This window comes from Mastomys coucha, unplaced genomic scaffold (genome assembly GCF_008632895.1).
Source record: "Mastomys coucha isolate ucsf_1 unplaced genomic scaffold, UCSF_Mcou_1 pScaffold22, whole genome shotgun sequence".
Taxonomy (NCBI): domain Eukaryota; kingdom Metazoa; phylum Chordata; class Mammalia; order Rodentia; family Muridae; genus Mastomys; species Mastomys coucha.
This window is the reverse complement of record NW_022196905.1, coordinates 81,859,458-81,872,284: the sequence shown is the minus strand read 5'-3', so window position 1 is coordinate 81,872,284 and position 12,827 is coordinate 81,859,458. Positions and strand designations below refer to the sequence as shown.

Below are 12,827 nucleotides of genomic sequence, written 5' to 3'. Positions count from 1 at the left end.
TCTCTCTCTCTCTCAGGCTATACAACTTTCCCCAAATCACACATGAGCAGGAGGCACTGCTGAACTGGGAACTCATTTGTAGCCCTTTCAGTTCTCTTAGGAAGCCACCACTGTATGATCAGTTGTCACAGACCTTACAGGCTTAAGATAATACTCACTTTTTTGGTTCTGTAGGTCAGACATCCAAGGCTCTAGACTAGTTCTATGATTAGCACATCACAAAACCAAAACCAACATCTAGCCAAGTAGACTCAGTGTATGTGGTTGCGTTACTAAAGATCAGATCTTTACCAATGAGCTGTATCTCTAGTCTTTTTTTCTTACTTTTTATTTTGAGACAAGCTCTTGTTAAATTTCACATATTGGCTTTTAACTCACCCTGTAGCTCCCCTAAGCTTTGGACTTTCTGTGTCCTTTCTGCCTCAACTTCCCTAGAAGCTGGAATTATAGACTTGCCTTCATCTCTGATCTGAAGGCATGAGTTAAAAATATTCTTATAGGATCATTCAAGGTATTGCCAGAATTCTGGTCCTTGTTCTTGTAGGCCTGGGATGTCTGCTTCCTGGCCAGTTATTGACAACTAAGGTCCACCATTAGCCTTTCTCTGAGCCTTTGGGCTTCTCTTTAAAACTAACAGGAGCAAATTCTTCTCAGAGTCAGCACTCCTAACTGCCTCTTTGACCACTAGGCAGAGAAAGCTTTCTGTTCTTAGAGGCTCAGGTTGAAACAGCCCCTTGTTGTTTCTGTGTCTGTTGGTAGCTTTATAACCATGATCATAGGAACAGAAGTTTAACATACTCCTGTGTACTGAACATTAAGGCTTTTATGAAGCGATTCTTGAATTACTTGAATTCTCTCACTACATGCTTGAATCTATTATTACTTTATTTAGATTTTGCAGCCACTTTCTGGAAAAAGTCTATAAGATAGGTATTAGCATACTAACTATATTTCTTAGATTTTGTTACTTCAAAATACCCAAGGCAAGCTACTCGTCAATGAAGTTTACTTCACCCACAATTTTGTTGTTTTAAGGATGTGGCATGCGTGTCAACTATTATGGCAAGGGATCTTTCTGTTCATTGTGTCATGGTAGATGGAAGTTGCAGAGACCAAGAGATGACATCTTGAGACAGGAAATCATAGAGAAGCTCGGTTCTCACAGTCCTATCTCAGGCCCTTGGCTTCAGTAAACTCCCACTGGGCCCCACCTCTTAAAGATTCTAAACCTTTTAATACCACAGTTAAAAGCCAGGCTTCCAACACACAACTATGTTGGAGACAGACCACATCCAACCATAGTAATCAATACATGTAAGAAATCAGCATGTGTCTCATGCAAATATAGCATAGATTATCACATGGCCTATTCCTTCACTTTGCGAGGTCTCTGCCTATTCCCTCCCTTCTTTGCAAAACCTTATATAAAACCATACCCTCTTTACTTTGCCCCCCTTGTTCTCTTCGCATTATTTTTGTTCTTGCTGGATGTCATTCATCTTACCACTGCAGTACAGGTTCTATGAAGGAAGATGTTTGGCTAGCCTACTGGTAGGTTACTGGTGCTTAGAACAATGGTACAGAGAAAGAGCCCGGATTCCTTACACATTTATCTCAAAGAATAAATAGAAATGTTCATATTCAATAGTTTGGTTATTGTTACTTTGTAAACATGTGTTAATCATTCTCTATACATTTAGAGAAAATAATCTCTATGACTTTTGAAGACTATCTAGGGATATTTAAGATAAAGGAACTCTTTGATTCTCAATGAGGAAACAGAAGCGGTGATCAGGGTGTGACCTTTGGAACTGCCAGCTGTGAAATGCAATCCCTTCTCTCCTCTATACAGTTGGGTTGTTTCAAAACTTTCTAGCAGTGTAGGGTGATCAGAGTGTAAAAGTAAATTGGGTGTGATTACCTCTTCCTCTGTCTGTCATCGCCACCTGGATTTAATAGAACTCATCTACAGAAGCCATAAATATGGAAAAAAAGAATTTAGTGAACAGGAAGAGAAATGTTGTAATGCTGTGAAATATATAAAAATAGTGGAATATGGAGATCATAAACTGTGCTGCCTTTGAAAAATAACCTTAAGATTTTAGTAGTGATATGTATTAATATACAGTATATATTAATAAAAGAAATAATTATTGATAATGAAGTCTTTAAGATACAGTGAAAATAATCAATTCATAAGGTAAAGCAGAATATAGAATTCCTTTCAAAGGACCGTACGTAGCCCAACAGTGGTTTTGTAAAGAATATTGAAAAAGGAAAGAATATCATTGGTGATTGTATGAGGAAGGATAGCAAAGGGCTTCATAGAGGTCCTGTTCAATTCGGGAACTCACATCAAACCATTTCAAGTAAATGTAAAACAAGGAGATGAGGGAGTCGTTTGCCACTTTATTAAACTGAACAGACCTAGACGGGTGGAGTGAAGAAGAGTGAGTCAGTCTAGAACCAGATGAGTTGCTTAGAGAAAGTATCCTCATACCTCGATTTGCTCGATTAGCAAATAACCATATGCTGTTTTCATTTCATGTTGAATCTCAGGAATATAATGAATCTATTTTTCAGCACAAACTATGTCCCTTGTGATACTGGGGCAAATGTAAAACTATTGTTTATCTTACACTTAACTTTATAGGGAATGCTGAGGAACTCAAGGGAGGTCAGGGGTGATGAAGATGACGATGTATTGTTTATATGCATGGAATTTAGAATGCATAGAAATGGCAGCCTCCTGGATGATTAAGACACAGTGATAAAAACCTACAGGCACTCACCAGAGAAGGACTGACTTTCTGAGGATACTGAGGGAGAAAAGGAAGGCAAAACTGAATCTAGGTAAATGGGCCACAGTCCGTGAAATTACATGTACAATATACAAATGCAAACTGTGAATAAGAGAACAAGGAGAAGATAAAGGAAGCACAGGCTCTGAAAAGAAAATCTGACTCAGTGGATATCCTGTTAGGCCCATTGCCCTGCCTCTTTCTTGCGTGTGGTGCCCCCCATATCTAAGCATGTGCTGCAGGGAAGACTGGCCCCAGGCATAAGGCTGGCTTTTTGTTTTTGTTTTTTTGTTTGTTTGTTTTGTTTTTTCCTTTGCCAGAGACAGACCGAAGCATCCATTCTTATCAAGCAGAGATGGTTTTAACTGTTCATAGTTGGATTCTGGCCATTGAAACAGTTAACTATGTCCAAAATTTCTGATCAACCTTCTTACCTGCTCCAAGACACACAGGGAGGAACAGTCTGCAGGACTTGACTCTGACTCTAGAATTGATGGCGCTCTTCTAAAAAGGAATTAATCTGGCAAGGAAGTTTATACAGAAATAGTACAGGATATTGAAACATGGAGGGCCTAGGTCCTTGATAATCTACTGCTGGAATTACCCAGGAATCCCCTTTTCTGGACCTCTTTGCCATACAACTAATAGAGTTCTACTGCTTACAATGTTTCTGGTAAAGTGGGACTTTAAAATTAATGATAACTGAAAAAAATCTTACTGATATGCAATGATTCTTCATTAAAACTCAGTGTATGGTTTGGATATTGAGGTGACTTTTAAATATTTGTTTGCTTAATGAGTATAAAAACAAAAGTGTGCAAGCATTATTGTAGTTGCCTCTTTAAAGAGAGAATCTCTAGGTAAAGATGCTGCACTTTATACCTGGAAGGCAACGGTGGCAGGTAACAGTTAAACAAATGCAAACACGTACTGTTCAGTTAAAACTTTGGGAATGGGGGACCTTGAACAGTCATATTCATTAAAAGGAAAGAGTATATTTTTAAAGCAGAAATTCTTTTATGCAACTTTAGAATTGACATCCTTTGTTGGCCTAGATATAGGTTTGAACTATCATTATATAATTTCCCCACTGGTGATGGCATTTTACAGCCGTATGTTATATCTTGGTATAAAAGCACCCTCATACATTTGGAGGCTAGCACTCTATCTTATTAGGAATGACACTTTACCTATGAGACACAAGATGTTTATGGAAAGATCACTATATGATAATACTAACAGCTTCAAGTGATGAAGTTGACTTCCCTCCGATTCTGATGTTAGCAGGTGACATCTGTTGGATTTCACATCTATTTTTGGCTCTGATTCTTGGGCTCTCCACTTACTCTTAGAAAAGCAGCTTGTGATATTCTAGTGGCTTCTTTTTTAACATAGTATTCCAATCATGAGGAATGCCAAATTTCTATGTAGACTCACTTTGTGTTTCTTATTACTGCAAAACAGTATATTTCATTCTCATTTCTTGATGTCACCATAAGGAAATATAATGTGATTCATTTAAGCTATTTATTTATTTATTTATTTATACATTTTTACCATTCACATTATCTGCATGAAATGTAACTTGCATTCCCACAGGGTAAATGGTATAAGAGAAATGTAGGCAACAATTATATGGGGTCAGTGTTAAATGTGTTAGGATTAGACTCTAAAGCATATCCTTTTAAAGCAATCAGGACAGTGGCCTAAACATGATAGCAGAGTTGTTCCTCTTTTATTAGTTTAATCTGGAGTTGTTCCAGTGTTCTCGTGGAACCCTACACTCATAAAATGACCATCTTCCTTCTCTGTAACTACACCACCATCCTCGGTACCTGCCTTCACTCTGAGGCTCCTCTTCCAGGTCCTGATATCATGCTTCAGTAGCAGAAAGGAATGTTGTGTGGAAAACCAGGAGTGCAGCTACAGAATCTAATCACTTTCCTTTGCAAAGCCTTTGGGAAAGCCTTCAGTAGAAGCTTGTATGGCCTTCTCTGTAAGTCAGCAATGTGTAAGCAGTGCTCTATTCAGGTTTCTTTATCATGTCGTAAGTAACATGTACCCCTCAATCACAATGCAGATGGGAATGTTTTGCTGAACTCATTTTTGTCTCAGATAAAATAAAATGGGCATTCTGCTCTTTGAAACAAGCAGCTAGATAATGAGCACAGGATCCTGCCACCATTCTGAACACAAGGTGGCTCTTGTCTTGACCCTGCAGCTATTTGTATCTGAACTCAGTCAAAACATACACCTTTCCAACTTTAGTGGTCTCTTTTCAGACAATAGGGACTTCCTAGGAGAGAAAAAAGTTGACTAATAAGCGTACTTTGATTTCCTGTGAATACGAATATACATAAAATATGTAAACTCCTTGAAAATCGCTTAAGACTGAGTGTTCAGAGTGAGTGGTAACATAAGTTATACCATATTTAGTAAATTCAAAATTGTACTGCAGCACAGAAAAAGATCTTCATTTAACATTAAAAATTGCTGTACATGTTATGACTGAGTTGTTCAATTACATGTTACCTAAAAATTCACTCCAGCAAATTCAGAGAAAAGTAGTTATATTTTTTGAAAAATAATATACAGCTGACAGCAAACTAATGTGTGAAGAAAACTTTGCGATCAAAATGTGGTTTAATATATTAATATATCCACTAATGTGTGTCAAGGTAAGTTCTAAAAATTTACAGTTCCCCAAAAGAAAAAAAAATTAATTTTTCCAAAAGAAAAAAAATATCATTTGATATTCTTAGAACACATCATTGATATAAAGTTCCTTGTTGTGGAACACTTTTGGCCATTAACCTCATCAGTTTTACTGTTCAGGATAGCTCCAATTGCCCTCACACTCACATTTACTATATGAATACTATCTATACCTCAGCCCTAACAAAAATAAATGCATGGGGTGTCCTATTTATATTAACTACATCCAGCCTGACAATCTACTCCAACACATGCCCAAGATGAACACCAAGTTCTAAATATGAAATAAGCACCGTGGCATAAATTATTTCCTATGAAGTAACTACAGCCATTATCTTCTATCTACTGTACTAAAAATTGGCCATTTGTTCTATTAACAGTTATGTATCATACATGTGCTCAAATTTGTGCAGGCAGCCACAACTCCTGTGAGATTATGATTGTACTGGCTGTGTCATGTCCAGAAGTTAGCATTTCACAGCCTTTCATCTCGTTTTCCAGATCCGTAAATTCTTTCCACTCACTCTTCCGTAATGTTTCCTGAGCCTTAGAGAGGATAGTATACATGTCTTCTTTAGGTCTAAGCACTCAATCATGTCTTATTTCTCAGTATCTTGACCAATCATATGTCTCTGAATTCACTATTCATTGCAAAGACAAGCCTATGTGAGTAATGCTGAGACTAGTGCTTGTCTGTGGGTATAAACATAATATTTAGAAGATAGCTTGGTGTCCTATCAAATTTAGCTAAACAATTTTACTAAGTTACCTCCCCAGGGCCCAAGACACCCTCATCAATGGGTTTTTTACAGGATTTACATTGCAAAGCATAAACCCCCTTTTATGGAGCATAGCCCTTATATTCAAGCACAGAGTAAATGGTTTCTGCCATAACAGTTGTGCCACTATTGTACCAGTATATACAGCTCGCCTGACAGATGGGTATTTTACTTCATATGATTCATTACTAGATAAGCTCATTGGTGCTTTTTCTCTATCAGAAGCCTACATAGCACCTTCTATCACAATGAAATCTATCTGTCAGTGGGAGGCTTCCAGATCAGTTCCCACTTAATTTTCAAACCATGCAACCAAGATGTGTAGTGTGTCTGTAACAATAGGATCTTATCCTTCAGTTTTGCTGGCCTGCCAAAAATAATGGCAAGAATCTGTATTGTTTGGGATTTTAGGGCATCCCTGATCAACAAATCACAAGGAGATACCACAAACCTGACAGCATGGTTTTTGTTTAATAATCCATAGCTTCTAGGAGGAGCTTTATCTGGACATACAAGGGGTCTCCTTTCTAAATTTTCCCATAAATTACACTTTGTAAATTGTCTACAAGATAATATATTTCCATATGGGTTTTCTGTAACCCTTTCAGTTTGGTTATCTCTTCTCCTCACCCTCAGTCTCCCATACACTGCCACCCCTTCTTTGCTTGTACCTGTCCACTTCAGTTATCTCTATCTCTACATTCACATTACTTGCACTTTTTTATACCATCACATCTAGGGCATCTCCTTCCTAGGGTCTCTTTCTAGATTTCAGACCTCTACAGGAACTCTTAAGTTGAGTACACAGAGTTAGAGAGTCAATATTGGAGCCCCATATGAGATAGAGCACATTTGTAGGGAGCTGGGAGGGAATAGATTTGAATGGAATGTCTATGTTGCAGGGCTGGTGCTTTTGTGTTCATCCAGAGACCATGGAAGAATGTTAGGTGTCTTGTTATGTCACTTAACCTATTTCCTTGAGGCAGAACCTCTACATGAACTTAGAAGTAGGCCAGAAGTCTGGGTTCCTTCTGTGTGTCACTCTGCCATTTTCTTGCAACAGAATCTCTCTAAACCTGGAACTGTTCTAGCAGTCCTTAAATATCTGCTGATTCCCTCCTTACACATACTCAGAGCACTGAGGTTACAGGCTTGTAGGAAGCCATGCCTAGTTTTTACTCATGGATGCTGAGATTTGAGTCAGGCCTTTGAGCTTGTACAACAAACATTATTACCAGCAGAGCCTTCTCCACATCCTTGATTATAAGGATTATTCCATTTCATAAAGGTAGCTGAGGGTCAAAGAGGTTTGTCATCTTATGTAAAACTAAAACTGGATGGGTCATTATCAATACTTGAAGATACCTCTGTTTCATTATATATTCTATATTAGTTGTTGTGGTGGCACACACTTTACTGTTAATATCCCAGGAGGCAGAACTACAAGTTCAAGTCTAGCCTAGAGAACACAGTGAGATCCTGTCTTAGGGGAAATTATCTATGCTAATAATCACTGGGATTGTACGTTTAAAAGTAACATACTAAGGCAAAATAATTATGAATAGAAGTACTTCATGGCCCCAGAGTTGACCAGAATTATGATGTATATACGCAAAACTGCCTCAAGTTGTCCAAATGTTTGACCCTGTTCATATTCAGAATCATGGGAAATAAGATTATACATCACAGAGTAAAAGATGGGCAAAAACATTTCCTTGGTTTTAAAGGGTTTATTTCTTTTTTCCCATGTTACCTTTTGTACTATAAATGTCTTCTCTGTTTCCATTTATCTAAGAAGAAATGCAAAAGTCAGACTAGAGGTGTCAGGGAAAAATGAACTGTCTCTCCACAATCGACCCTCACCCTTGTTCATTCATCAGGCTTAATGATACAACACTGCTAGCATATGCCCATTGAACGGGGACTCTGACAACTCTGACAAACAAGACATTTTTAGAACCGAGAGCTAATCCATCAGTGTCCGATCTGTAGACTAGCTATCACAACCTCTCACTCTCTCAAGTGTGTGGAAAGACTTGAGGCTGAATACTAAAGCTCTGTGCAGGTGTCCTTTCCAGCCCTCAGTATGGCTCTGCAGCTCTTGAAAAGCAACTTTTGAGGGGAGCTTTCTGTTTGATGTGGATGATGGTGAGAACTATTTTTACACTGTGGAGCCAATGCATTCTCAATGAGTAGAAAATTCCCAGCTAATGAGTTAGGAACTGGGCTTGGGTCAAAATGAAGTACAGTATATCTTTTAAACCAAGCAGTTATAAGCCTAGCTTGTGTCCATACATGTTGGGCAGGGATGGGTGTTTCTCTATATTTGTGAGGGGTTGAGGAGGTGTGAGCAGTGTATGCGTTTCCATTCCTCTAATCCTATGTGGTTAAAGCTTGGTCAGCAGCCTTCTTAGCCAAGTGCAATCCTTCCCTGCAACTTCACTAAGACCACAAAGGCGGGGAGGAAAATGCCTATTCATTAATGTCAAGACGCTAATTCAGATGGCTCTTAGGTCTCAACGCAGCAGTCAATAACCCTCTATAGAAAGTGTGAGTCAGACTTGGTTCTCTCAGGCTTCTTTAACATCAAGGCACTTTATAGAATAAATTTCTTTCTGGGTTTTATAGACTTGAAATGGAAATGAAGCATACCTTCAGGGTTGTTTGTTTTAATGCCAGTACTTGAATGATATTAGTGTCCAACTTATTTCATGTGTTAATTCATCAAAATATTTTTCACTGAATATGGAGCATTTAGGTTATGAAATCCAAAGAATATATGCCTCATTCCTTCCCTACATCTCTCTGAGTGTTCGTATCTATATATGAAATGCCCATTGAAAGAATTAAAGTAGTTCTTTGATGCAAATAAACATAAATTATGCTTACAATTGTTTTTTAATCTTATTGGTTACTTTCTGATTGGTTCCTTACTTTTCTGTCTCACAAATTCAGATGTATAGCAACGGATTTTACCTGCTGTGGGATGAGAGGACAGCCAAATGTAGTCTCAAGTGTTGTACTCATGTGTCTGCCCACTTTTCCCTAGCAACATTTCCCATTCAACCTTAAGCTGACATAGTAAAGTAATACATTAAATGTGTCACTCTAACAACATGACCAGTAATGGTTGTCATAAAACATAGTTGTGTTGATATGACCAACATTTTTTTTTAATTAAGCCCACTGGAAAGGTGATTTAAGTTGATATAGTATAAATTCTACACTCCATTATTAGAGGATCATGGATTACGCAGGGTTAACATGGTAACCATTATAACCCGCTTCTGTGTTGTGCTCCTGATGCCTGATGATTTCTTCCTGTTCTAGGCTGCAGCTAGGAAAAGACTACTGCTTGTCTTCATGAGTATGCAGTCTGGCACAGTGGTCCATCTACCTGGATAATAAATAATAATACCATTGTATAAAACTGTGAGTGTTGATTATATAGGGAGTCATTCTGAGCATATATATTTAGCACAATAGCATACCTATTATTTACTAAGCAAACTGAAAGCAACATGTTAATGATTTGGATTATAATAAAAGCTCTTGGGAAAGATATATTTTTAAAAGTACTGGAAGACACATTGGGAAACTGAAATCCTGGGTTCCTTTTGTCTCTTATTAGAGTCGGATCTGGAAGGCCTTGATGATCTAGGTACAGTTTACAGCAACATTGACCAGCAGCTGAATGAGACAATGCGACGCCGCAGACATGCAGGAGAGAACGATTACAACATCGAGGTGCTTCTGGGAGTGGATGACTCTGTGGTTCGTTTCCATGGGAAAGAGCATGTCCAAAACTACCTCCTCACACTGATGAACATTGTAAGTAATAACTCCATTTTGAGGCTTTTGGCCATTTCAGTCACACTGCTTGCTTTGTTAGTGTCGTCCTCTGGACACTGATATAGGAACCTCACCCAAAGCCCAAGCATAACAATTTTTATTAGATATTTTCTTTATTTACATTTCAAATGATATCTCATCTCCTGGTTACCCCTCCGAAAAAATATCAAAAACAAAAATAAGAACAATAACAAAAATCAAACCCTATTTCCTCCCCCTTCCCCCTGCTCACCAATCCACCTTCTCCCACTTCCTGGCTCTGGCATTCCCCTACACTGGAGCATAAATCTTCACAGGACCAAGGGCCCCTCCTCCCATTGATGACCGACTAGGGCATCCTCTTCTATACATATGCTGCTGGGGCCATGAGTCCCGCCATATGTGCTCTTTAGCTGATGGTTTAGTCCCTGGGAGCTCTGGGGGTACTAAGTAGTTCATATTGTTCATTCTAAGGGGCTGCAAACCCTTTAGCTCCTTGGGTCCTTTCTCTAGCTCCTTCACTGGGGACTCTATGCTCAGTCCAATGGATGGTTGTGAGTCTCTACTTCTGTATTAGTTGGGCACTGTCACAGCCTCTCAGGAGACAGCTATATCAGGCTCCTGTTAGCCAGCACTTGCTGACATCCACAATAGTGTCTGGGTTTGATGATTGAATATGGAAAGGATTCCCAGGTAGAGCAGTCTCTGGATTGTCCTTCCTTCAGTCTCTGCTCCATACTTTTTCTCTGCAACTCCTCAGATGGGTATTTTGTTCTCCCTCCGAAGAAGGAAAGAAGCATCCATACTTTGGTCTTCCTTCTTCTTGAGTTTCTTGTGATTTGTGGATTGTATTTTGGGTATTCTGAGCTAATATCCACTTATCAGAGAGTGCATGCCATGTGTGTTCTTTTGTGATTGGGTTACCTCACTCAGGATGATATTCTCCAGATCTATCCATTTCCCTAAGAATTTCATAAATTCATTGTTTTTAATAGCTGAGTAGTACTCCATTGTATAGATGTACCACATTTTCTGTATCCATTCCTCTGTTGAGGGACATTTGAGTGGTTTCTAGTTTCTGGCTATTATAAATAAGGCTTCTATGAACATAGTGGAGCATGTGTCCTTATTACATGCTGGAACATCTTCTTGATATATACCCAGGAGTGGTATAGCTGGGTCCTCTGGTAGTACTATGTCCAGTTTCCTGAGGAACCGCCAAACTGACTTCCAGAGTGGTTGTACCAGATTGCAGTTACACCACCAATGGAGGAGTGTTCCTCTTTCTTCCCAATCTCACCAACATTTGCTGTCACCTGAGTTTTTGATCTTAGTCATTCTGACTGGTGTGAGGTGGAATCTCAGGGTTGTTTTGATTTCCATTTCCCTGATGACTAAGGATGTTGAACATTTCTTTAGGTGCTTCTCAGCCATTTGGTATTCCTCAGTTGAGAACTTTTCGTTTAACTCTGTACCCCATTTTTTAATAGGGTTATTTAATTCTCTGGAGTCTAACTTCTTGAGTTCTTTGTATATATTGGATATTAGCCCTCTATCAGATATAGGATTGGTAAAGATCTTTTCCCAATCTTTTGGTTGCCATTTTGTCTTATTAACAGTGTCCTTTGCCTTAAAGAAGCTTTGTAATGTTATGAGGTCCCATTTGTCAATTCTTGATCTTAAAGCATGAGCTATTTTTGTTCTGTTCAGGAAAATTTCCCCTGTGCCTATGTGCTACAGGATCTTCCCGACTTTCTTTTCTATTAGTTTCAGTGTATCTGGTTTTATGTGTAGGTCCTTGATCTACTTGGATTTGAGCTTTGTACAAGTAGATAGGAGTGGGTCAATTTGCATTCTTCTATATGCTAACTGTCAGTTGAGCCAGCACCATTTGTTGAAAATGCTGTCTTTTTTCCACTGGATGGTTTTAGCTCCTTTGTCAAAGATCTAGTAACCATAGGTGTATGGGTTCATTTCTGGGTCTTCAATTCTATTCCATTGATCCACCTGCCTGTCACTGTACCAATACCATGCACTTTTTATCACAATTGCTCTGTAGTACAGCTTAAGGTCTGGGATGGTGATTCAACCAGACGTTCTTTTATTGTTGAGAATAGTTTTTGCTACCCTAGGTTTTTTGTTATTTCAGATGAATTTGCAAATTGCTCTTTCTAAGTCTGTGAAGAATTGAGTTGGAATTTGATAGGGATTACATTGAATCTGTAGATTGCTTTCTGCAAGATGGCCATTTTTACTATATTAATCCTGTCAATCCATAAGCATGGGAGATCTCTGCATCTTCTGAGATCTTTGATTTCCTTCTTCAGAGACTTGAAGTTCTTATCATACAGATCTTTTACTTGCTTAGTTAGAGTCACATCAAGGTATTGTATATTATTTGTGACCATTGTAAAGGGTGTTGTTCCCTAATTTCTTTCTCAGCCTGTTTATCCTTTGTGTAGCAGAAGGCCGTTGATTTGCTTGAGTTAATTTTACATACTGCTACTTTGCTGAAGAAGTTTATCAGGTTTAGAAGTTCTCTGGTGGAATTTTTGGGATCACTTAAATATACTATCATATCATCAGCAAATAGTGATAGTTTGACTTCTTCCTTTCCAATTTGTATCCCTTTAATCTTTTGTTGTCTAATTGCTCTGGCTAGGACTTCAAGTACAATATTGAATAGGTAGGGAGAGAGTGG

General features: G+C 38.5%; 1 protein-coding gene across 2 annotated transcripts in view; it reads left to right on the top strand.

Annotated features, from left to right (window-relative positions):
* Adamts3 (ADAM metallopeptidase with thrombospondin type 1 motif 3) overlaps positions 1-12,827 on the top strand; it is a 236,429-nt gene that overhangs the window by 170,729 nt on the left and 52,873 nt on the right. For both annotated transcript variants that reach the window (XM_031342981.1, XM_031342980.1), the window contains exon 5: positions 9,927-10,126. In XM_031342981.1, coding sequence (XP_031198841.1) covers positions 9,927-10,126 — 200 coding nt within the window. The remainder of the gene's footprint in view (positions 1-9,926; positions 10,127-12,827) is intronic.